We start from the raw sequence: 25,965 nt of genomic DNA on the forward strand, positions 1-25,965 counted from the left end.
GGTGTTGCTTAAGAAGATTAATAGATTACATTTGAGCTGTAATTGAGAAACGAGCCATAATGAGCCACAGTGGCGCAGTGGTTAAAGTGCAGTACTGCAGGCTACTTCTGCTGACTGCCGGCTGCTTGCAGTTTGGCAGATCGACTCTCGCCAGGCTCAAGGTTGACTCATCCTTCCAAGGTGGGTAAAATGAGGACCCAGATTGTTGGGGGCAATATGCTGACTTTGTAAACCACTTAGAGAGAACTCTAAAAGCACTGTGAAGCAGTATAGTGCTATTGCTATTTGTTGTGCAAAGCTTGTTAGGAACCAGAGGAAAAAGGAAATCACTTTACCAAAATTTTGGGTGACCACCAACTTATATATTGAAGCTTTGCATCAGAGGAGATGAGTAATACTGTGATACTAACATTAACGAATGTCTTTGATGCAGCAAATTTGACATTCACAGTGTAGTTTCAGCCTTTTGAATTAGTCTCAAAGCTCCGACAAAATTCAGATGAAATTTAATATACACCTTAATCAACTCACAAGTGGCTTATCAGTAAGGTAAAATGTTAAAGCAAATCTAGTCAAAAATCTTGAATTCATTTATTGGAGTCACCTCATTTACATCGTAGTATGAATTGATTCAAGCTGCGTAGTAAAGAAACTAAAAGGACAAGTCAAATACAAGTTATATTTTTATTAAACATTAAAAAAATAAAATAAAACCCCAATACAAACCCCAATATTCCACCTGAGGGACGATAATTAAACCAACCACTTGATATGTGCCATATCCCCCTGAGGTTCCCAGGCCTGCCTGCAAAACTCTGCCTTCAATTATGCCTTTAGAAAGAGCGTCAAGGTGAAGCCAGACATATTTCCACAATGATGATGTTCCACAGGTGGGGAGCATCCCCAGAGAAGACCCTTCTTCTTGGTTCCAGCAGATGGACCTCTTTAAAAGTGGGTCAGGTAGAAGAAAAAAGTGATTCTCCAAATAACCCAACCCCTGGCAAAGTAAGACTTTAAAGGGAACCATTAGCAGTTGGAATTGGACCTAGAAGCAAATCGGCAGTCAACTTAGCTTTTTCAAGAGAGGTGAAACGTACAAAACCACGAGTGGGCCTCTACATTTTCAACACATTTGGATACTTTTCAAGGGCAGCCCCATGTAAAGCCTATTACAGTAGTCAAGACGTGAGGTAACTAGGACAGGGGTGACAAGATTCAAGATTTAATAAATTTATATGCTGCCCAATCCTGAAGGACTCCGGGCGGCTTACATAAAACGATTCTAAAAATATACTAAAAAATTTAAAATAGAAAGAGAACAAATTAAAAAGACGCATCATGCACTCAACCTTAATGGGGCTGGATCTCGTTCATGAGGTCAACAACCCCAGGCCTGCCGGAACAGCCAGGCCTTAGTTGACTTTCAGAAGGCTGAGAGAATGGGGAGGGTCCGGATCTCTGGGGGTAGATCGTTCCATAAGGCCGGGGCAGCTACAGAGAAGGCCCTCCCCTGAGGAGCTGCCAGACAACATTGTTTAGTCGACAGCACCCGGAGAAGGCCCATCCTGTGAGATCTTATCGGATGCTGGGAGGTATGTGGCAGAAGACGGTCTCGTAGATATCCGGGTCCTAAGCCATGTAGGGCTTTAAAGGTGATAACCAGCACCTTGAAGCACATTCGGAGACCAATGGGGAGCCAGTGCAGCTCGCGGAGGATGGGTGTAATATGGGTGTATCTCGGTACACCCCAGTATCGCTTGCGTGGCTGCATTCTGGACCAATTGTAATCTCCGAACACTCTTCAGGGGCAATGAGTAGAGAGTTTCCAGCTAGGTGTTGTGTTGCCCGAAGACATTCACAACAAGGGCTACAAGGTTTACCTAAACTTGCATTTCCTACTTCTACTCACCAGTCCCTCCTTGCTTTGCTTGGGAATTAAGAGATTTGCAAGACAGCCCTCCGCGGAGAGTCCCACTGCATCTTTTTTTTTTAACGTGAAGGATGAGCCAAACCTGAGATCCTCGCGGATGCTGCAGATGTCAAACTCATCCTTGCTTTTGCTTGGATGTCAGTTTGACCATTGGCTTCTTCCCATCTTTGCAGATTGTTTGGGCTCTCACTTCACTTGGCTTCAGTCCGTGTTCACCAGCTTTCCACCGTTGCTCAACTTCGTGAGCAGAATGAAGTGTGTGACTGGCATTTGCCCAAGAGACTTTGAAGACTACGGCTGTGCCTGCCGATTCGAGATGGAGGGCTTCCCCGTGGATGAAGTAGATGGGTAAGATTTGGACCTAAGAGGCGTTGAAGTCTTCCTGGGGAGGGCTATCACTCCGTGACCCGTCAAAACCGCGGTCCACTAAAGCGCGTCCGATTAAAGCGCGTCCGTGACATCATCATCAGCGCGACAAATACGACCGCGGAGAAAAAAGGGCGCTTTAAAAAGCGCTTTTAAAGCAAGCCGATTCACATAAAGGTAAGGGTTAGGGTTAGGGTTAGGGTTAGGGTTAGGTTAAGGGTTAGGGTTAGGTTTAGGGTTACGTTAAGCGTTAGGGTTAGGGTTAGGTTAAGGGTTAGCGTTAGCGTTAGGTTTAGCGTTAGGTTAAGGGTTAGGCTTAGGGTTAGTTTGGGGGGGTTAGGGTAAGGTTTTCACGTTAATTTTAAGTTTACCGATCACAGCGTGCTGTTTTCGTCGCGCTGTGATGACGTCACGTACACGCTTTAGTCGAGCGCGCTTTAGTCTACCGCAGTTTTGTGGTGGAACCTATCACTCTACTCGTGTCTAAAGAGATTCTCAATCATCTAGGTCAGGGCTGCCCCAAGGCGCTTTTTCCAAAAGACAACAGGATTTTCAAAGGTGCTGGCTGGAGAATTCTGGGAGTTGAAGTCCACAAGTCTTAAAGTTCCCACCTTTGAAGACCACTACCTTATGTATTCCAAGGGAAAAGCTAAGTTAGAAAAACAAATGCTAATCCTTGAAGCAATCAGTTTGAAACCAGACCAGTTCAATTCTTGATAAGTCTTTCCAGGTCAGCAACGGGTTCTCTGCCCGGTTGCTGGATGGGCATGGCCATGGTGGGTGTGGCCTAGTTGGCCTCCTGCACCACGGCGGGGGTGGGGAGGTGTTTTCACCTTCCCTAGACTTGGAAGCTTTCCATGAGCCTCTGGGAGGGCAAAAATTGCCTCCACCAGGCTCCGGAGGCCGGAAATGAGCCCATTTCCCACATTCTGGAACTTCCAGGAGGCCTGTTTTTTCCTCCCTCTCTGAGCCTCCACATGGGTCCTGCACTTGCCTTGCATCCAAAAAGGGCAAAGTGGAGATTCCTGGGAGACGTGGGCTGGAAGGTGGGGTGGGTGGGGCCAGCCAGGGGTGGGATTTGCAGGTTCTCCAAACTGGCCATAATGTTAGCTACGGGTTCTCCTGAACCCAGGCGAACCTGTAGCAGTCCACCCCTGAATCTTTTCATTTTTCGGTTTTGTGGTTTTTTCAGAAATGCTCGGAGGTGAATTAATTGCTTAAACGAACGCTTAAAGCAATGGAGTCAGCTGAGACTGAACCTTGAAGCCTCCAATATGTTCACAAACCGTCTCTCCTAATGATGCTTTCATTTCTTCTTCTCTTCTTCTGGAATCAGTTGCTGTTTTCAACATCGGAAATGCTACGAAGAGGCAACGGAGGAAGAATGCACCTGGGATCCTACCAAAATCATCATGAACGTCAGTTGCCTCACTAAAAACATCACTTGTGGTGAGGATGAAGTAGCAAAGCCGTACAAAACAACTTTTTATTCTGCTACTAGCCGATAACCTGATGCCCTGAGTATTTATTTACAGGAGCAAAATACCCAGACCAAACATAATTTCTAATGTTGGATTTTCCCCCTTACCAGAGGGAGCCCCCTTGTGGAGTACTGTGAAGCCGTTACCATGTCAACTCCACTGCGCTGTACAGTAGAAGCCATTTTAAGTGCCCTAACAAATGGCTCCGCATGCTACATGTGGCACACATACTATAGGTTTGCCATCACTGGTATAGGGTCTCCTGCTTGAGCAGAGGGTTGGACTAGAAGTTCTCCAAGGTCCCTTCCAACTCTTATCCCAGCCAATTAACCCATGTGGCAGATTATTATTATTATTATTTTATTATGTATTAGTTTTGTATGCCACCCACTCTCAGAAGACTCCGGGCGGCTTACAATAAAAAGGGAGGGGGGATATAAAAAAAATAAAACAACAGTTTAAAATTGCAACAACATTCACAACCTAGAATGGGGCTGGACAATTCAACAGCCCTAGGCCTGCCGGAACAGCCAGGTCTTCGTCGCTTTACAGAAGGCCGGAAGGGTAGTAAGGGTCCGGATCTCAACGGGGAGATCGTTCCAGAGGGCCGGAGCAGCTACAGAGAGGGCCCTCCCCCGGGGGGGTGTCGCCAGCCGACATTGACCGGCCAATGGAATCCGGAGGAGGCCTAATCTGTGCGATCTAATTGGTCTGTGGGAGGTAATTGGCAGGAGGCGGTCTCTCAGATTATATTTTCAGAGAAGTTGCTGAATCGTATTAGCGCCATTCTAGAATGAACATTCTTCCCAACAGTTTTCAAATCCTGTTGTGGGAGAAAAGCATTTTACAAAATATATTAACGTTCTATTGTGTTCTAATGGCTTCTTGCTGTGAAATGAACTCCCTCCTGCTTCCCTCCTGCAATGATGAACTGCATCTGGGCCCAGAACATAAAATGTATCTCTCTGGATCAAAACCTTACAGAGAGTCAGCAAATTACAGCAAAAAACATCTCAATCCAACTTTGCAAACAGGCTTTTCGCTCTCTATTTTTTTACATGGTGTTTTTTCCTTTTCTCCCCCCAGGGTCTGAGGATTCTTGCGAGCATTTGCTCTGCGATTGTGACAGAGAAGCTATTGAATGTTTCTTGCATTCTCCCATTAACTCTTCCTTGAATAATTTTGATGCTTCCCTCTGCTCCTCTCTGGTGACAGGTGAGAAAATTGGGGGAAATATTTCAGTTCTTCATTCCCTTTCAGATCCTTATTTCCTTGTTCGGTAAATTCCTCTTATTCCTTTGAAGGTGCCATCAGTGGTGAGATTCAATTTTTTTTACTACCAGTTCTGTGGGCGTGGCTTGGTTTAGGGGGCGTGATGTGGCGGGGGTGGCGGTGGAAGCATACTGCAAAATCCCCATTCCCTCCTCGCTCCAGGGCAAGGATACTGTAAAATCTCCATTCCCTCCCCATCCCACTAACCTGCTTTCCAGCTCCGTTGTCCTGTGCAGGGCAACAGAAGAAGACCCAGTTGATCAGCTGGGACTCGGGAGGCAGCAAATAGATGGGGGCATGGCCAGCCAGAGGTGGTATTTGCCGGTTCTCTGAACTACTCAAAATTTCAGCTACCGGTTCGCCAGAACTGGCTGAATACCACCTCTGGGTGCCACACGTTGAAACCAATTATTGTCACCTGATTTTATCTCATGCAAGAATTATCCTAAGGCAGGGTGTGCCAATCTTGGCAACTTGAAGACATGTGGACTTCAACTCACAGAATTCCCCAGCCATATTGACTGGAGAATTCTGGGAATTGAAGTCCATATGTCTTAAACTTGTCAAGATTGGGAAACCCTTGCCTAAGGGGAGATTTTGATGTTCTTTTCTGGAGAGTTTATATAGCACATTGTGCTTGCTCACAATAAATGTTGGTTTCCAAAGTACTAAAAAAAAATGGCTTAATGTTCAGTATAGGCCAGGGGTGAAATTTGATTGGATCAGGCCAGATCACGTGACCCGGTAGGGAAGATTTGAATTGGTTCCCAGAACCGGTAGAAATTACCCCTGGTTGGCCCCGCCCACACCCACCCGGTCACCTGCTCGGTTTCCCAGTCTCCATTCACCTTGGCCATTCCAGCAACTTGATCTGCCCACTCAATCTGAATGTTTCTCCCTCCATTCACAGAGGAGCTGCTGCTCCCTTTATGGTCCCCCTCGGCCTCCTCCCTCCCGGGGGTCAAAATACCTTAAAGGGACAGGCTGTAGCAACTTTTCTGTGAATGGAGGGAGAAACGTTCGGGTTCTCTCTGCTGCATTTAACGTTGAATTCTGTGACAGAGAGAATCTGAATGCTTCTCCTTCCATTCACAGCAGAGTTGCTGCAGCCTGTCCCTTTAAGGTACTTTGACTGTTGGGGACCTGGGGAGAACCATAAAGGGAGCAGCAGCTTCACTGTGAAGGGAGGGATAAAAGTTTGGCTTTCTCTCTGCCGCAGCATTCACTATGAGCCCTTCTCGTGCTCATACACACATTTTTTCCTACCGGGGTCAGTGGGTGTGGCTTGGAGGGGGCTGTGACTGAGTGGGCATGGCCGTGAGTGACATTGAGTTGTCTATGCCCACTCAGTCACAGGAACAGCCCCCATACCAAGCCACGCCAACAGAACCGGTAGGGAAAAAAATTTAAATGTCACCTCTGGTATAGGCCCCATACCACAAAGAGCACCAATCCTTCCCTTATGACGGTTTACAATGCAAAGAACATAAATCGGTACCCACCCCTGTTTCCGAGATGGGTAAAATGAGAACCCAAATTGTTGGGCAAAATAGACTGACTCTGTAAACCACTTAGAGAGGGCTGTAAAGCACTCTGAAGTGGTATATAAGTATAAGTGCTATTGTTATCACTATGCTACACCTGCTCTATGTACACGCAATAACTTCCTGTGATATAAAATCATATTATGCATTTATATTACTGGCCACCTGTTCCTTCTCTTTTCAGAAACATCTAGTGTGAAAGTTCACACCACAGTTCCTGCTTCAGGTATGCTTCATACAGTGGTGGGTTTCAAATATTGTTCGAACCTACTCTGTGGGTGTGGCCTCCTTTGTGGGAGTGGCTTGCCGCCCATGTGACCGGATGGGAGTGGCTTGCTGCCCATGTGATCGGATATGAAGATGCCGACGACACTTGTCAGAACCACCTTAAATTACCTCACACACAGCACTGGCATGCATAAGAATAGGATGTAAACTTGTTTTTTAAAAGGCATCTTTGGTTTGCGTTAAAACAACTTCAACACACGAAATGTTCTGATTGCACCACAAACGCAGTAGTCATCCTTACCTTTCACAGAGGCACTGAGTTTTATAAATATGAGCATGGTAGTGTAGAATAATCATATCCAAGGACCAGTGGTGGGTTTCAAAAATTTTTGGAACCTCTTCTGTAGGTGTGGCCTGCTTTCCGGGTCCACTGGTGGAACCTCTTCTAACCGGTTTGGTAGATTTGACGAACCGGTTCTACTGAATAGGTGCGACTGGTAGGAACCCACCTCTGGCTTCATACCTACAGAATATTCATTTATTAAACCTGTTTGTGATTTTTTCCCTCCAATTTATAGGGCTAGTTGATTCAAAATGACCCCGGGCAGCTTGGGACAAATTTAAAGTCTGGTAAAAATGACAAAAACAAAGCAATTGGCAGTTGTGCCCCCAACACACCCTAAAACTCTTGAAACTTCTCACCCTGGGCTTAGTGCCCATGGGAAGAGACTGGTCCTCAGTCCCTTTCAAAGGATTAGGTGGCCACCATGAAGGAAAATGTCTTCTTCTTGGATCCTGCCAGGTGACATTGACATTGATAACTTTCCTGAAAAATAGTTTGTCAGTACACAGATTTTCGTAAAAAGTTTTATTTTTATTTCTCATATATACATTTACAAATACATTTTTGTTTTTCTTCTTCCCCTCCCTCTCCCCACTCCTTCCCTCTTCTTCCCCTTCCTACGCTCTCTCCTACTCTTACTCCTCTTCCCTTAGTTCCTCTCCTTTCCCCTTTCTTCTTTCCATCTCCTTTCTCCTCTCCTCTTCCTCTTTCCCTCTCCTCCTCTCTTCCTCCCCTCCTTCTGTTGTTGTATTTACTTATTTTCTTCTTCACTCTGACATATTTTCGGGGTGGAATTCAAGCAAACTCTGTTCTATATTTACATAAAAAATAGTTTCTCTCTTCCACATTTACACAGATTTTCATCCTTTAGACGAGGGGTGTCAAACTCAAGGCTCGTGGGCCAGATCCGGCCTGCGGGGTGCTTAGATCTGCCATGTGGGGCCACCATGGAAACAGCAAAGGGGCAGCCTGCAGTGCTTCTGCCAACAAAAATGGAGCTTGGGAATATCATGTGCCCTCCCGATCTCCGTTTTCACTGGCAGAAGTTTGCAGGAGGCCGTTGCAGCTGAAAACAGAGTTTGGGAGCCTGGTTTTGCTGGCAAAGCACTCGGGCCACCACAGGGGCCCCCAACACGAGTGATGTTGAGCTGGCCACACCCACATTGGCCACACCCACCCCAGCTGCCAAAGTCAAACAGAACCCTGATGTGGCCTTCAATGAAATCGAGTTTGACACCCCTGCTTTAGCCTTTAGATGTTCTTTAGAGATTAGCTGATCTGGTTAAGAATTTTGAAGGCCGGTTTTATTTTATTTTTTAAAAAAAGAAAGAATAAAGTGTCTCTTTGCAATGTCTGTTTTAGCAGAGCAGTGTTGATTTCTGGGCTGCAGAAAGAACCAAAGAAAACCCCAAACTTAAAAAAAAGATACAGCTCTTTTAATTTTGTTTTCTGCAGAGCTTCAACACCCGAGGACCAAAGAGACTCAGTTCACAGAAAGGACTCTGGCAGATGGTTGGTGCCCGTCCTTCTCCTTTCCTTGTTTCATGTTTCTCTCCTGGGAACGGATGCTATACTCTCAAGTTAAGAGATTGTTCAGCCTGGAAACCACAGGGGTCTATAATACTATCAATTAAGGAAATGCATGTAGATTTTCAAACCGTTCCTTTTTCAAAAGACTTGGCAGAATTCTTCTTTTGTAGAAGCAATGAAGCTGCTAACATTGAAGTTCAGGATGAAGAAGCAGAATAAATGTTGACCAAGTTTACAGATGGCTGCCAATCTGGGCAAGATAGACAAGGCCTTATGAACAGATGTAAAATTTCATTTTAAATGAACAGATGATCCCCGCAGCTTAACATTTTGACTCAAAACGAGTCAAAAAGAACAGAGCGAAACCTTACAGGGACAAATACAAAGTTATGTATGCAAGTAAATTATGCATTAATGGTGGATTGATTTTAATACGTTATATTTCTTTATCATTCTCTATCCAACTTGATGGCAACAATTTACATGGATTATTTCAAAGTTGTCTTATTGATTTTTTTTCCCACTGTCAACTCCTTCGAATATTTTACAGAAAGAAAGAAATGTACAGAGAAGGCAAATGCGCTGGTGTAGCATGGGGAATACGGCATATGGGTTATTCATAATACATGTGAAAAAGTTTTGGATCACAACGTGACATGAGTCCGCAGGGGCAGATATTGTGACCCAGTTTAGGGAAGTGGTGAAGGTGCTGACCTAGAAACCAGGAGACTGTAAATTCTAGTCCATCTTAAGCATGGAAGCCAGTTGGTGACTTTGGGCCAGTGACCAGGAGACTGTGAGTTCTAGTCCCACCTTAGCCATGAAAGCCAGCTGGATGACTTTGGGCCAATCATCAGGAGACTGTGAGTTCTAGACCTGCCTTAGGCATGAAAGCCGGCTGGTTAACTTTGCCAATCACCAGGAGACTGTGAATTCTAGTCCTGCCTTAGGCACGAAAACTAACTAGATAGCTTTGGACCAATCACCAGGAGACTGTGAGTTCTAGTCCTGCCTTAGGCATGAAAGCCGGCTGGTTGACTTTGCCAATCACCAGGAGACTGTGAATTCTAGTCCTGTCTTAGGCACAAAAACTAACTAGATGGCTTTGGGCCAATCACCAGGCGACTGGGAGCTCTAGTTCTGCCTTAGGCATGACAACCAACTAGATGGTTTTGGACCAATCACCAGGACACCATGAATTCTAGTCCTGTCTTAGGCATGAAAGCCAACATTTGTTGATGCAACGTGTTACAACAACATGCAGCAGATGGCGATGTCACAAACTAGGAAGACAATTGCTTTTTTGCACTGACACATCACATGAAGTTTCGGAACAATCGGATCATTTATTCCCTCAAACGATTTTATTCAGTTCCTTTTGGGCATCTGATACGCCTGCTAGACAGTGATGGAGAGAGTTGAGTAGACATGTGTTGCAAAATTTCGGATAGCACACAGCTTTTCATCTAGCATGAGAGCAAAAATAGCTCGTTGCCAGGAGAAAAATCTTTTTTCTTTCTTTCTTTTTTTTTTAAAAAAAGGGTTTATAGTTGGTGAGGATTCAGGCAGAGAAAGTACGGAGGTCAAAGTTTTGAAATGTTTCTGTAGGTGGCTGATCTGATTATACTGGAAACTCAGATGCTTCTATCTGGGCAAAAGCTGTAATTGTCATGGCTGACATTTTCATTAAAATGTCATTACGAATCAGGGGCATTCAGCTCGCCCGATCTCACAAGGATACCCTGTTTTATCATCCATCTTCTAGTTATTCCCCAAACCACCACTGGCCCAGCTGTAATGATTCCGGGAGCTGAGCGTAAGTCCATCAGTACTGCAATTATTATTATTGAATCTGACTTGTTTAATAAAGCCAATACATTTGAAACGCTATTTGGGATAAGCAGAATTGGGGGTTGTTTTGTGATCAGGTCTACATTCCTGTATTGATAGTCTTTTTTATTCTGAATAGTTACTGCAGAAGTGGAAAGTAACGGAAATACCAATTCCCAGAGAGGAAGAGAAGGAGGAGGAGGAGGTATATTTTTGATATTTGTAAAAGTTCAGGCATTTGCATGAAAATATAAACTCAATAATATATCCTATAACAGTGTGGGAGAACCTTTTCGGCACCAAGTGCTTAAACGGGAGCATGCATATCCGTGTGCTGGAAACCAGAAGAGCAGCCACCCTATGCACATGTGCGTGCTAGGTGGCTGCTCTTCCATTTTCCGATGCCTGCGTGCACATTTACCGCCTGGTCTTCTGGTTTCTGGCGTGCATGGATGTGTGGAGAGCAGCTCCACACACCAGAAACCAGAAGATCATCTTCCCAGTCCGCGCATGCGCACCAGGAGGCTGCTCTTCTGATTTCCCGTGCTCCCGTGTGCGTGAAGACCAGCTAGCTGCTGCGCCCGAACTTGGAAGAGCAATGGGCAACGGCTTGCATGCCCAGAGAGATTGGTCTGCATGCCACTTCCGGGACACATGGTATTGGTTCGCCATCACAGTCCTATAACTTTACTTAAAGAAAGACTTTCAATACATACATACATACATACATGTATGTATGTATGTATGTATGTATGTATGTATGTTATATTTGTGCTGATAAATAAATAAAGGGAGACTAGTATGGATCTATTTCAAACTATTTAGCTCTCATCAGCTAGCCATACCCTTACTGGGATTCGAACCTGTGCATCTTAGGCAAATGTCTTAGCCATTAAGCCACAGGTCTCCTCCTTATCATATATATCTATATATCTATATATCTATATCTCTCTCTCTCTCTCTCTCTCTCTCTCTCTCTCTCTCTCTCTCTCTCTCTCTCTCTCTCTATCTATCTATCTATCTATCTATAATGATAATTCCATTGCTAGTTTGGTGTAGTGGTTAAGATACTAGCCTAGAAACCAGGAGACTGTGAGTTCTAGTCCCGATTTAAACCTGAAATCTGGCTCAGTGACTTGGGCCAAGCGTCAGGAAATTGTGAATTCTAGTCCCATCTTAGGCAGGAAAGTCATCTAGGTGACTTTGAGCCAAACACCAGGTAACAGCAAGTTCTAGTCCCGTCTTAGGTATGAAAGCCAGCTTGGTGACTTTGGAGCAATTACCAGGAGATGGTGAGTTCTAGTCTTGCCTTGGATAGGAAAAACTGATTAGGCGACTCTGAACCAGTCACTTTCTCTCAGCCCAGCCAATTTCACAAAGTTGTTGTGTGAAAAACAGAAGGAGAAAGGAGTATTGTTATATAGGTAACTGCCTTGAGTTGCCTTTATAATAAAGGCATAATAAAATCTAATAAATATTTATTATAATTGCCATATTGATTTTTTTTATCTCTACACAAAAAAAACCCCCATATTTATTATTTTTGCTATCCTAAGTCATAACTTATAGAGGAAAAAATATATGGGGTTTTTCTTCTACCTTCAAAACTATGTTTATAGGGCACTGCACGCCAGAACAACTAGACACACGGACAATTTTTCCCCTATGCCATCACAACTAATCCCCACAACACTGTCAAATTATCTAGTAAGACTGTATTCTATTCTTATTTTTCCTATTACCTATCTCCTTATCTTCTTTTGACTATAACTTTGTTGCTTGAAGCTTATGATTTATATTGTTTTACTTAGTATCCTAGTATGAGTTATATTGATTGCGTATTTTTAGTATCCTATGTCTATCATTGTGTTGTATTTTATGATTTAGGATGGATGTACTTTTATGATGACAATGATAATGATTTATCATTTATTGCTTGTATGTACACTGAGAGCTTATGCACTGGATACAAATTCCTTGTGTGTCCAATCATATTTGGCCAATAAAGTCATTGTCTCTTCTCCCCCCCCTCCTCCTCCTCCTCCTCCTCCTCCTCCAAGGTGGAGGAGGTGGAGGAGAGCCAAGGTGGTGCAGTGATTAAATGCAGCACTGCAGGCTACTTCAGCTGACTGCAGACCTGCAGTTCGGCTGTTCAAATCTCACCGGCTCAGGGTTGACTCAGCCTTCCATCCTTCCGAGGTGGGTAAAATGAGGACCCAGATTGTTGTTGGGGGCAATATGCTGACTCTGTAAACCGCTTAGAGAGGGTTGAAAGCCCTATGAAGCGGTATATAAGTCTAACTGCTATTGCTACTGCTATCCTCCTCCTCCTCCTCCTCCTCCTCCTCCTCCTCCTCCTCCTCCTCCTCCTCCTCCTCCTCCTCCTCTTCTTCTTCTTCTTCTTCTTCTTCTTCTTCATCATCATCACCCTATTCCTATTCCTATTCCTATTCCTATTCCTATTCCTATTCTTATTCCTATTCCTATTCCTATTCCTATTCCTATTCCTCCTCCTCCTTAATTCTTTATTTAAAAAATCACTTGTGTTTATTCTTGGAGTAAGTTACAAAACAGGATTTGTCACAGAATCTATTTTTTTCTTTGACAGATGTTCCTCAAGAGCTCAATGACCTGACCCTGAATAACCATGAAAGATGTAAGTTAATACATTCTTCTGGACAGGTGCAATTGTTCTCTCCTTGAAATTCTTAGATTTCCAGAATAACCAAAGACATGATGGATAACAAATAATTCAATTCACCTTTTCTTCTTTACATTGGCACAGTGAGATGCAGACGGCTGAGCTGCACTTGAATGTAGATTTTTCCACCCTCAATCCCTCCCTCAATAGACCAGGACATCTCAGTGACCTTAGCTAACACAGATGGTCCTCAACTTACAACAGTTTACTTAGTGACTGTAAGAAGTTACAACAGCACTGAAAAAGTGACTTATGACCATTTGTCACAGTTCATAGCTAAATGACCATAACTAGAAACTGACGCAGCTTGATCCATGATTGAGATTCATACTGAAGCAACGTTTTCATCACTTGATTCCTGACAGACCTGTGATGGCCTTTGGTCTATGTTAGAAGTACATGGAAGTTCCAATTTTTCAGCAGCTGCTCCGAAATCCAAATTCTCTAAGACTGTGGTTCTCCACCTGTGATCTGCAGAACCTTGGGCTGCCCCAGTGGTGGGTTGCAGGCAGTACACCCCTGTACGGGCATACCAGAGCCTGCCCGGAGTACCGGGTACCGTTCCGGTACAGTGCTCCAGAGGGCCCACCTGCCCGCCCGAGCTCCTTACCTGTCCTTGAAGCCTTTGGTGCTTCCATGCACACGCATGGTGTGTATGGCGCCTGCACGATGCTCTGCCGAGCAGCTGGAGTGTCGCGGAGGCTTGCTGAAGCATCACAAGCAAGTATGACACATGCATGCATGGCGCATGTGTGTGCGCGCGCCACGTGCGTCCGTGTGGGTGACGCCGGGGCTGTTCCAACCGTACCAGTTGGAACAGAATCCGGAACCCACCACTGGGCGGCCCCCAATGTCATCACAGGAAGTCGACGAATGCTTGAAGAAATGTTGTGATTTAAATCTTGAGTTAAGTCTCAGTGACCCATGGCCACACAAGGTATTTAAAGAGGTTCCGTGGTGAAGAAAAGGTTGAGAATCACTGCCCTAAGAAATTTCATCTTGAGATAGATTTCACTCCTCCTAGGGCTTCCTTCAAGTCAACATCTTTTTCTTATAAATTATTTGACGTTTTGATGCTTGTTTATTAGGAGGAATCCATGCACATTTTTTTTACCCCCAACGCATCTGTTTTTCTTTCAGTTTCTTCAGACATTGAAAGCAGTGGAGTCCTTGAAACCTTCAGAGGAGGGGGTACTGTATGGGTCTTTATCTTTCATTATGAAACATGTAGAAAATGTATTTAAACATACGTCAACATGGGGTGAACCTTATAAGCCATTTCAGGAAGCACCAATTTTTTTCAAACACCCAAATGATCCTAGCATTGTCTAAGGGACAAATGTAGTTCAAAACAAATTCAAAAATAAGAAATTATTGTAATTAGCAAGAGCTCATGGGGGACATCCTTCTTTCTTTCTTTCTTTCTTTCTTTCTTTCTTTCTTTCTTTCTTTCTTTCTTTCTTTCTTTTTCTTTCTTTCTTTCCTTCCTTCCTTCCTTCCTTTCTCCCTCCCTGTTCTCTCCTTCCTTCCTCTCTCCCTTTCTCTCTCCCTTCCTCCCTTCCTTCCTCCCCCTCCCTTTCCCCTCTTCTCCTCCCTCCCTCCCTCCATCTCTCCCTCCCTCCCTGTTCTCTCCTTCTTTCCTCTCTCCCTTTCTCTCTCCCGTCCTCCCTTCCTTCTTCCCCCCCTTTCCCCTCTTCTCCTTCCTTCCTTCCTTCCTTCCTTCCTTCCTTCCTTCCTTCCTTCCTTCCTTCCCTCCCTCCCTCCCTCCCTCCCTCCCTCCCTTTTCCTTTCTTTCTCCCCTGTAATTTTCTTGGCCATTTCTGCAAGTGATAGAAGTTTGCTTCACCTCTTTCACTTAAGCATCAAACTTCTGTTTTCATCATCTGCAAAAAGGAAGCAATAGAAAAAGTATTTGATTGCTTAGAGAGGCATGTTTTGAAATGTTCCTGATCAAGGAAATTGCAAAAACCATAAACATTATCTGATCTAGTAACACAAACTTTCCTTGTGTATGTTGCTTTGTAGCTGTGACCCAGAAAGAGGCAACTGTTGCTTTTGATAATTCAGAACTAAGAGGTAAGTTGGTACTTGCAGTTTGTTCCCAGGGCGAAAAAGTCTTCAATCCTACTGTGGAAAGTGTTTGCTTAATTTACGTTTATTAGAAACACCTATCTTCCTTTTATGCTGGCTTTCACTGTGTTTTCCCAAAAATAAAACAGGGTCTTATTTTCTTTTGACCCCCAAAATAAGCACTTGGCCTTATTTTCGGGGAGGTCTTATTATTTTTGAGGTGCAGGGTACGGTTCCACCACAAATCCGCGAAGTCCTTATCTGCGGAGACATAAGTGCGAAGACTAATTCGCATCGTTCTAAGCGCTAAGGAAAAACACGACCCTACCGCGATGACATAATCGCGGAGGGCAAATTCGCGCATTCCCAAGCACTCAGTACCCTAAATCTAACCCTAACCCTAACCCTAACCCTAACCCTAACCCTAACCCTAACCCTAACCCTAACCCTAACCCTAACCCTAACCCTAACCCTAACCCTAACCCTAACTTTAACCCTAACCCTAAACCTAACCCTAAACCTAAACCTAAACCTAAAACAAACCCCTAAACCTAATCCTAACGCTTACCTTAACTGAAGTCGGCTTTCTGCCGCGGCGCCGTTTTAAAGCGCCCTTCTGTTGCCACGCTGTTGTCGCGGCGGTGATGACGCGCGGTGATGATGCTTTAGCGCCGCGATTTTATCACCGTGATTTTGACCACCGCGGTTTTGTCGTGCCACGGCAGGGTACGGCAAGTATGATCACCTCATGGCTGCTGCGGTGTTGCAATATTTTCTGGGGAGGGCTTATTTTAGTGCATGCGCTCAAAAGCCCGATTGGGCTTATTATCCAGGGAGGTCTTATTTTGGGGGAAACAGGGTAGAAAAGGTGAGAGTAACCTGGCTTGCAAAAACTTTCATGCCTTGAATGACCTTGCTACGAGTATATACATATCTTACACCCAACATTTCCTCCTCCTACCAGGTGTATCTCCTCCACCTGAAAACTCCCAATATAGCAAGACTTGGGAGATTGGGTGGGGTGGGGTGGGGGAAAGGTATTTATACTTGACTTAAATTAATATAAAGTTGAATGTCCTATTAAGACGCAAAGGAGCTAATCCTGCATCTTTTCCCAGGATTGTCAGAGAGCTCCTTCGCTACAATAAAAACTACAACCACATCACCTGGGATTAGCACACCAGAAGCAGAAGCCATGCCAACTTCAGAATTACCAAGACCGGCAAACACTGGCAAGTCAAATTCCTGTGGCCATAGGATTCATTAGAAAAAAAAGGCAGTGCAGGGACATCTGTGGCTGTATGTTTAAACTGCACCTCTACTTATTTATCATCGTTATCATTCTAGCCCTGTGATGGCGAACCTATGACACACGGGCCACAGCTGGCATGCAGAGCCATATCTGTGCTCATGCAAGTGCCAGCTGATTTTCGGCCTTTCAGAGGCCCAGGAGAGGACGTTTTCACTCTCCCCAAGCTTCAGGAAAGCCTACGGAGCCTGGGGAGGGAGAAAAACAGGCCCAATGAGGCCGTGGCACGACAAAACCGCGCTCGACTAAGCCGCGCCTGATTAAACCGCGTCGCTGACGTTATCAACAGGACGACAACAGCCAGCGCGGAGAAAGAAGGGCACTTTAAATAGTACTTTGAAAGCAAGCCGATTCAACTTAAGGTAAGGGTTAGGTTTAGGGTTAGGTTAAGGGTTAGGTTAAGGGTTAGGGTTAGGGTTAGGTTAAAGGTTAGGTTTAGGGTTAGGTTAAGGGTTAGGTTAAGGGTTAGGTTTAGGGTTAGGTTTAGGGTTAGGTTTAGGGTTAGGTTTAGGGTTAGGTTAAGGGTTAGGTTTAGGGTTAGGTTAAGGGTTAGGTTAAGGGTTAGGTTAAGGGTTAGGTTTAGGGTTAGGTTAAGGGTTAGGTTTAGGGTTAGGTTAAGGGTTAGGTTTAGGGTTAGGTTAAGGGTTAGGTTTAGGGTTAGGGTTAGGTTTAGCAATAGCAATAGCAGTAGACTTATATACCGCTTCATAGGGCTTTCAGCCCTCTCTAAGCGGTTTACAGAGAGTCAGCATATTGCCCCCAACAATCTGGGTCCTCATTTTACCCACCTCGGAAGGATGGAAGGCTGAGTCAACCCTGAGCCGGTGAGATTTGAACCGCTGAACTGCTGATCTAGCAGTAGCCTGCAGTGCTGCATTTAACCACTGCGCCACCTTGGCTCTTCCAGGATTAGGTTTAGGGGGTTAGGTTTAGGTTTAGGGGTTAATTTTAGGTTTAGGGTTTACAGCGTGCTTCTGTCTCCGCGTTGTTGTCGCCCTGTTGATGATGTCAGCTACGCGGTTTCGTCGAGCGTGGTTTAGTCGAACGCGGTTTTCTGGTGGAACCCAATGAGGCTACCGGAAGTTCAGAAACGATTTGTTTCCGGTTTCCGGAGGGCATCCAGGGGGCTGAGGGAGGCCTTTTCGCCCACCCCAGGCTTCAAGAAAGCCTCCAGAGGCTGGAGAGAGTGAAAAACAGGCCCAATGGCTCTACCGGAAGTTCTGGTAGCCCCGTTGGGCCAGTTTTTTGCCCTCCCCAGGCTCCGGAGGCTTTCCTGGAACCTGAGGAGGGTGAAAATGGCCTCCCTGACCCCCTGGAGGAAATAACAAGCTCAGCTTGCAGCCGAGCAGTGCGGCCCGCATGGGGGGGAGCATGAGGGGGGGGTTGCATTATGGATGCCAGCAAGCACATGCTATTGCGAACGTGCCCTTGCATTTTTGGTACTCAACAACGAAAAGGTTAGCCATCACTGTTCTCTCCTTCGTCTATCCACAGCAGGGTGAAGGCCTCTTCCGTACCAATACTTTTTAAGACACTTATTTAAAGTGAGATTCATGGAAGGATGCCACAGGATGGTTTTTTTTCCCCTCATTCAAAAACACTACAGGAGCCTGCTTTGTTCTTGTTACTTCTTTAATAGATCTTAGTTCCCCGCAGTGGTGAGTTGCAGGCGGTATGCGTACCGGAGCCTGCCTGGAGCACTGGATACCATTTCGGTATGGTGCTCCGGAGGGCCGACCTACCCGCCTGAGCTCCTCACCGGTCTTTTAAGCCTTTGGCGCTTTTGCGCACGCACACGGAATGGACGGCACCTGTGCAATGCTCTGCAGAGCAGCTGGCACTAGCAGAGGCACTAAGACACATGTGCGCACTGCGCACATGTGCATGCACGCTGCACATGTCCATTTGGACACCGCCAGGCCCATTCCAACCATACCGGTTGGAACAGAATCTGGAACCCACCACGTGTTCCACGGAATCTTAAAAAGGCATCTTTTTAACCCCAAATCCAGGACATTTCTTCAAGATAGTTGGGGAGGAACCTGTGACATTGTCTACGATGACTCCAGAAGCGTCACCATCTCCTGAAGAATATTTTACGGAAGGTATGAAATGCTTTCACTCAATCCAATAATTTAACTAGAAGAAAAGAGAGGAGACCTACAAAACAGTTAGTTTGAACGTTAGTTGTGTGTTGTACATGAAAGAAAAATGTAAATAGAAAAGAAACGATCCACCAGTGTACTAATTCTTCAGGAGATACATAAAAAACCTCTCTTTCATGACTCTGGAATCCCTTAATTCAGGGTAAATTGCAGCGACTGGGTGGAGCCGAGCATTTACTGGCTGGATGCCCTTCCTGACACCATGCAGAGTTCACAGCAGATATTTTCTCTTTGTGCCCTAACAGAGAAACTTCCTCTATGATCTAGGATTGAACTCTCAACTTTCTGAGTGGGAGGCGAGCGCCTTCACCACTAGGCCACCATGCTGCTCCTTTAGGAAATATCTTGGGTTTAATTATTTTTTTTATTAGCACATTAGTTACATTGACAATTGCCATTTGCTAGTGGAATGGACAGTCCCAGAAAAATGGTTTTTTTATCCCAATTCAGCCTTATCTTTCTGATGCCCAGATCTTCTCTAGAAGGTTGAAAGATAAAGGGGAGAAAATATGAGGAATATGAGATATGCAGCAGAAAAGAGAATTCCGTAGTCATCCGTATGTTCTACAACTAAGGTTCTACATTTAGGCAAGAAAAACGAAATGCACGGGTACAGTATAGGTGGTACCTTGCTCAATAGTAGTAACGGTGAGAGGGATCTTGGAGTCCTAGTGGACAACCATTTAAATATGAGCCAGCAGTGTGCAGCAGTTGCCAAAAAAGCCAACACAGTTCTAGGCTACATAAACAGAGGGGTAGAATCAAGATCCTGTGAAGTGTTAATACTACTTTATAATGCCTTGGTAAGGCCACACTTGGAATACTGCACCCAGTTTTGGTCGCCACGATATAAAAAAGATGTTGAGATTCTAGAAAGAGTGCAGAGAAGGGCAACAAAGATGATTAGGGGACTGGAGGCCAAAACATATGAAGAACGGTTGCAGGAACTGGGTATGTCTAGTTTAATGAAAAGAAGGACCAGGGGAGACATGATAGCAGTCTTCCAATATCTCAGGGGTTGCCACAAAGAAGAGATAGTCAAACTATTCTCCAACCACCTGTGAGTAGAACAATGCGTGGAAACTAATCAAGGAGGGAAACAACTTAGAACTAAGGAGAAATTTTCTGACCACTAGAACAATTAATCAGTGGAACAATTTGCCTCCAGAAGTTGTGAATGCTCCAAAACTGGAAGTTTTTAAGAAGATGTTGGATAACTATTTTCTGAAGTGGTGTAGGGTTTCCTGCCTAAGCAAGGGGTTGGACTAGAAGACTTCCAGTGTCCCTTCCAACCCTATTCTATTCTATTCTATTCTATTCTGTACTCAAAGAATAAAACTGTGAAATGCATATTTCTTTTCCACAGTGTGTGATCGTTTCTCTTTTCTGCAATGGGGCGAGAATGGAAAACTCAACCGCGAGTTTCCACAGTTGGGTGAGATGCTCTACTGCTTGACCGACCGGTGTCCAGAGGAGTTCGAATTATATGGCTGCTTTTGTGGACAAGAGGGAAGAGGACATCCGACCGATGAACTGGACAGGTGGTTAATATCAAAAGCAAAACAAAAGAATCACATATGCTCCTAGGGCAGCATGCATTTTGCTAACTTAAATCTTCTATCTAGGAAGGGGGTCCTAAATAAATATTTACAGTTAACAATAAAATGAAATGAAACAGAAAGAGAGAAAAAGTCTTTCCCCATTTCTGCTCAGCCAGAGGTATTGGGCAGGATATGAGATATTATGTACCACATTAATGCATTCAATTTGATCAATATGTAGCATATTGATCTATTCCATGTGTTACATTGATGTATTCCCATTGTGTTCTTTTTCCACTGTTGATTTCATTGTACTATTATTGTTATACTATTGTTCTGCCCTTCCTTCCTCCCTCCCTCCCTTCTCTCCTCCCTCCCTCCTCTTTCTCTCCTTCCTCTCTTCTCTCCTTCCTTCCTCTCTTCTCTCTTTCTCTCCTTCCTTCCTTCTTTCCTCCCTACCCACTTCTTTCTCTCCTCCCTCCCTCTCTTCTTTCTTTCTAGCCTTCCTTCCTTTCTTCCTCCTCCCTCTTCTTTCTCTCCTTCCTTCTTCCCTCCCTCCCTTCTCCCTTCTCTCATTCTCTCCTTTCTTCCTTCCTTCCTTCCCTCCCTCCTCCCTTGCTCCCTCACTTCTGTTTCTCTCCTCCCTCCTCCCTCCCTCTCTTCTCTTTCCTTCCTTTCTTCCTCCTTCCCTCCCACCCTCAAATAAATAAATACAGCTTTCTATGTTCTACTAGTTGCATTGCTGAAGCAACAGGACTCAGTATCAATTCTGTCAGATCTTGAACAACGGGCAGAAATCATAGAGAGGTGAGGTCTTTGCCCCTCACCTCCACTTGTGGCTGGCTCTGCCCATGTCCCATCTTTGACCTGAACTAGGCGATATGATAAAGCAAGAGAGAAAAAAATATTTTTCAAAATATGATACCTGCTAGGTTTATCCATGTAGGTAGAAAATTGTTTTGAAACGTTAATTCTGTTATCCTTTCCATCTAACAGATGTTGTTTCTCCCATCAATGTTGCCTGGAACAAGTTAAAAGGCTGGGATGTCAGCCAGAAAAAACGTCAAGATCTGAAGTTGTGTGTTTTGATCACACACCAACGTGTAAGTTTTGAGATAGCGGGGTCCGAGAATCACCTCTTTCTTAAGTGAAACATTTTTAAAAGGAAGAAAAAAAATCACTTTTCTCTGGTTAATATAGAAAAGTCTTCAAGGAAAGGATTTTAACAGAGTTAGAACTTCATCAGTTCTTTAGAAAATTCATCTCCCAAACCCACAAAAAAGGTATACCTTGGTGTGTGTGTGTGTGTGTGTATCAAATTTGTAAAAATAATAGATATGACCAGAGGTGGTATTCAGCCGGTTCAAACCAGTTCAGGTGAACTGGTAACGGAAATTTTGAGTAGTTCAGAGAACCCACCAATACCACCTCTGCTTGGACCCTCCCTCCCGTCCATTGGTGGGATTCAGCCAGTTTGCACCTATTCGGGGAGAACTGGTTGTTAACTTTCTAAGCAGTTTGGAGAACTGGTTGTTGGAAGAAATCTCCTTTTGTTTTTTTCCACTTTACAGGGCTAATCCTGTAAGGAAGGCAGGAAGGAAACATTCTGGTGTTGTTTCTAGCCTCATCTTTATTGCCCTGCTTACAGAAACTGCCTCTCCGGTTAACCCTTATTACATAGTAACAGCTAAGGCGAAGTGCCCATCGATCTGAGTGACGTTGAGTTGGCCACGCCCACCCAGTCACATGACCACTGAGCCACACCTACCCAGCTGGTCATTAGGGCAGAGACCCGGTTGTTAAATTATTTGAATCCCACCACTGCTCCCGTCCCCATCATTCCCTGTCCTATAGTCCCTTGTTTTTTAGCTCAGCCGATTTGCACAGCAGAATGAATTGCTGCGCCTCAGCTGAGCTAAAAAAAACAGCTCAGCTCACCAGCGCTGACACTGAGGGCGGTGTTTGAGTGCTGCGCATACACGCAAAGTGTCCGTTAGGCAGGTGTGTGAATCGCCCTCTCATAAAACCGGTAGGAAAAGATTTGGAATCCCACCACTGGCCCTGACCAAATCATCTGTTGGAATCCTAGGGGCTCTCTGAGTTTAGTTGTTTTCTTGCAGACGTTTCATTACCCAACTAGGTAACACCTTGGCGCTCCGATCTAGAACTCAGAGGTTAATTGGGGATTGCTCCGTGTTTATTATACAGCTGCCTTGCCTCATCAGTGGTTGTGGGAATCTGCTTTTCTTCATTCCTGGATTCTTAGTAGTTCTTTGAATAATCACGTCTTGTCTCTATAATGAGTACTGTGTACTCTTGAAAAGATGTGGGGCTTTGATTGCCAATAGCCAACAGCAGAGAATATTTGTAGATTAGCGTTCCTTTTCAGAAGTCAGTGGTGGGATTCAGCCAGTTTGCGCCCATTCGGGAGAACTTTCTTTTCTTTTTTATTTTTTTAATATATTTTTTTCTGAAATTGCTTTTTTACCATCCCATAACTCCATCTTATCTTACAACATTCCTACTTCTTCTTCCTTCCTTCCCTCCTTCCTTCCCTCCTTTCTTCTCTCCTACTCTCCTTCCCTCCTTCCTTCCCTCCCTCCTTCCCCCTTCCCTCCTTCCCTCCCCCCTTTCTTCTCTCCTTCTCTCCTTCCCTCCTCCTTCCCTGCTTCCTTCCCTCTTTCCTTCCCTCCTTTCTTCTCTCCTCCTCTCCTTCCTTTCCCCTTCCTTTTCTCCTACCTTCCCCCCTTCCTTCTCTCCTACATTCCCTCCTTCCTTCCCTCCTTTCTTCTCTCCTTTCCTTCCTTCCCTCCTTTCTTCTCTCCTCTCCTCTCCTTCCTTCCCTCCTTCCTTCCCTCCTTTCTTCTCTCGGGAGAACTTTCTAAGCAGTTCGGAGAACCGGTTGTTGGAAGAAATCTCCTTTTGTTTTTTCCCACTTTACAGGGCTAATCCTGTAAGGAAGGCAGGAAGGAAACATTCTGGTGTTGTTTCTAGCCTCATCTTTATTGCCCTGTTTACAGAAACTGCCTCTCTGGTTAACTCTTATTACGTTGTAACAGCTAAGGCGAAGCGCCCATTGATGTGAGTGACCTTGAGTTGGCCACACCCACCCAGTCACATGACCACCGAGCCACCCCTCCCCCCAGCTGGTCATTAGGGCAGAGAACTGGTTGTTAAATTATTTGAATCCCACCACTGTCAGAGGTGGGATTCTGCCAGTTCAGACCAATTTGCTCAAACCGGTAGCAGAAATTGCTGGTGGCCCCGCCCCCCGCCCCTGCTCTATGGCATCCCATTTAGGCCCCTTTCTTAGTCCAAAGTGCATGCGCGTGCACTCACATTTGCGAACCAGTAGGGAAGGTAAGTGAATACCACCCTAGTCCTTGGTGCTCTCTAGGCTTGGTGGTTTTCTTGCAGATGCTCCATTACCCCACTAGATAGTGATAATGTTAATGATTCTGGCACTGATAATGTTACCTAGTTGGGTAATGAAATGTCTGCAAGAAAACAATGAAGCTTAGAGCTCATCAAAGATCTCCTCTAGGTTCCAAATAACACAACCCCAAACCAAAGAACTTCGAGGCATGAGATCTCCTTCAAAGAACATTTTATTCAGGCATGTCATATTGGCACAATGTGTTCTGACCAAGGCTTCCCCAGAAGCACAAAGCCAAGTCCTCGTCCCAATAAATGCCTTTAATTTACAGTGAATTCCTCTGCAGCAAAGTCTTTCCTCTCCCACAGTCTTTCAAGATAGTTCACAATTACCGACCTTTATCAGGCTTGGAGAGTGGCCAGGTGGATATCTTTCAGACGCCACAATACTTGGCAAGAATGCAGGAATGAACTAATTGTCTCCTGCAAACTCCCCTCCCCTTTCGCTCCTCTTTTATTTCCTCTGGGAGGAGCCATTCACCGTCCACCTGTGGTCTTACTTCCAAGTTGACCCTTGTTCTTCAGCTGTTCCCTTCATCTGGCTGTTCCCTTGTCATTGTACGTAAATACACAGTTTACACGTACAATGAAATTCACATAACACTCAGAGATCAGACCCAACACACTTAACAATTCCCAAACACCCACCCACCCACCCCAAAAAAATTCCCCGCCCCTAAACCACCCAAGCATCCACACAACAGACCAAGTAGTGCTGTCCAATAGCTCGGTGTCCCTTTAGATCATTGTTGAGTGGAATTATACCTCTGGGATAAAAGCCATTCAGAAGACGTGTGGTCCTAGTTTTAATTGTTCTGCATCTTCTGCCAGAAGGCAACAATCTAAAAAGATTGTAAGCAGGATGGGAAGAGTCTCTGAGAATGTTATGCAACTTCAACCTCAACCAGCGAGATGCGAAGATGTCATCCAGGGCTGGTTGGCGGTAGATAAGAGCCAGTGGGATTAAAGGAGGGTGGGACTTAGATTTCTTGCGGGCACAAAGGAACTCCGAGATGATGACACCTTGACACCTTTCTTGGGCTCAACCTGGTCATCACCGTTGCTATGATGGCAAACGCTTCCTGCCATCATGGCCTTATTGTAGCCGCTGTGAGATTTGATTCAGAAGCTCCTCTCCACCATCTTCCCTTCTGCCAGGTGTTGGATGGACCCTGTGCGAAAACCTCCTGTGTTCCTGCGATAAAGCTGCGGCTGAATGCATGGCTGCAGCCCCATTCAACGAAACCCGGAGGCTGCCCAGCAGACAGGCTTGCCGAGAGGACAAACTGGCTTGCCGCTGGTCAGGACGCGAGAGGCCTCCAAGCAGCCCTCCAAGAGGTTCCAGAACATCTAGTGAAGAAGAAGAAGAGAGTAGCAGCGAGGAGGCAGGTCCAGCTCAGCCCCTCCTGAGACGTGGGAAAAGAGCAATACGGAATGGCAGATGGAGATCCAGAATAGTCCCATTGCAAACAAGATAAATCTCCACTTTTCTGCCCAGCTGCAGATCTATCGGCTACATTTTTCAAGAGGCAGCCAGTAGTGTATCTTATATGGCTGTCCAGTCTTTTCTTAAAAGCCTCCGGAGATGAAGCACCCACAACTCCTGAAGGCAAATTGTTCCAGGGATGAATTTGTTTTCAAAGTTAGGAAATTTAGCCAAAGTTCTAGCAACTTTGTGGGTCATCCATCAATGGAGGCGTTTAAGAAGAGACTGGACAGTTGCTTGTCTGGAATGGTATAGGGTCTCTGGCTTGAGCAGGGGTTGGACTAGAAGACCTCCAAGGTCCCTTCCAACTCTGTTATTCTGCTATGCTATCTTAGAACACAACAGGATGTAAATGTGGGAGATCTTCTACTTATTGGGTGATCCCTAAATATATATATTTCAGTGGTGAGGAATAGAATAGAATAACAGACTTGGAAGAGACCTTGAAGGTCTTCTAGTCCAACCCCCAGCTTAGGCAAGAAACCCTACACCACTTCAGACCAATGGATATCCAGCATCTTCTTAAAAAGATACAGTGTTGGAGCATTCACAACTTCTGGAGGGAAGCTGTTCCACTGATTAATTGTTCTAATTGTCAGGGAATTTCTCCTTAGTTCTAAGTTGCTCCTCTCCTCGATGAGTTTCCACCCATTGCTTCTTGTCCTGCCCTCATGTGCTTTGGAGAATAGCTTGACTGCCTCTTCTTTGTGGCAACCCCTGAGATATTGGAAGAC

General features: G+C 45.0%; 1 protein-coding gene across 1 annotated transcript in view; it reads left to right on the forward strand.

The window, feature by feature from the left end:
• Positions 1–25,223, forward strand: part of OC90 (otoconin 90) — a 35,301-nt gene extending 10,078 nt beyond the window's left edge. The window contains exons 3-13 of the mRNA XM_087703566.1: positions 2,104–2,278; positions 3,633–3,745; positions 4,864–4,992; positions 5,082–5,093; positions 6,778–6,819; positions 13,133–13,180; positions 14,366–14,416; positions 15,251–15,301; positions 20,136–20,310; positions 21,307–21,413; positions 24,904–25,223. Coding sequence (XP_087559692.1) covers positions 2,104–2,278; positions 3,633–3,745; positions 4,864–4,992; positions 5,082–5,093; positions 6,778–6,819; positions 13,133–13,180; positions 14,366–14,416; positions 15,251–15,301; positions 20,136–20,310; positions 21,307–21,413; positions 24,904–25,223 — 1,223 coding nt within the window. The remainder of the gene's footprint in view (positions 1–2,103; positions 2,279–3,632; positions 3,746–4,863; positions 4,993–5,081; positions 5,094–6,777; positions 6,820–13,132; positions 13,181–14,365; positions 14,417–15,250; positions 15,302–20,135; positions 20,311–21,306; positions 21,414–24,903) is intronic.
• Positions 25,224–25,965: the final 742 nt, after the last annotated feature.

This window comes from Thamnophis sirtalis, unplaced genomic scaffold (assembly GCF_051295495.1).
Source record: "Thamnophis sirtalis isolate CommonGarterSnake01/CBP01778 unplaced genomic scaffold, rThaSir2_p1.2 scaffold_2, whole genome shotgun sequence".
NCBI classification, from domain to species: domain Eukaryota; kingdom Metazoa; phylum Chordata; class Lepidosauria; order Squamata; family Natricidae; genus Thamnophis; species Thamnophis sirtalis.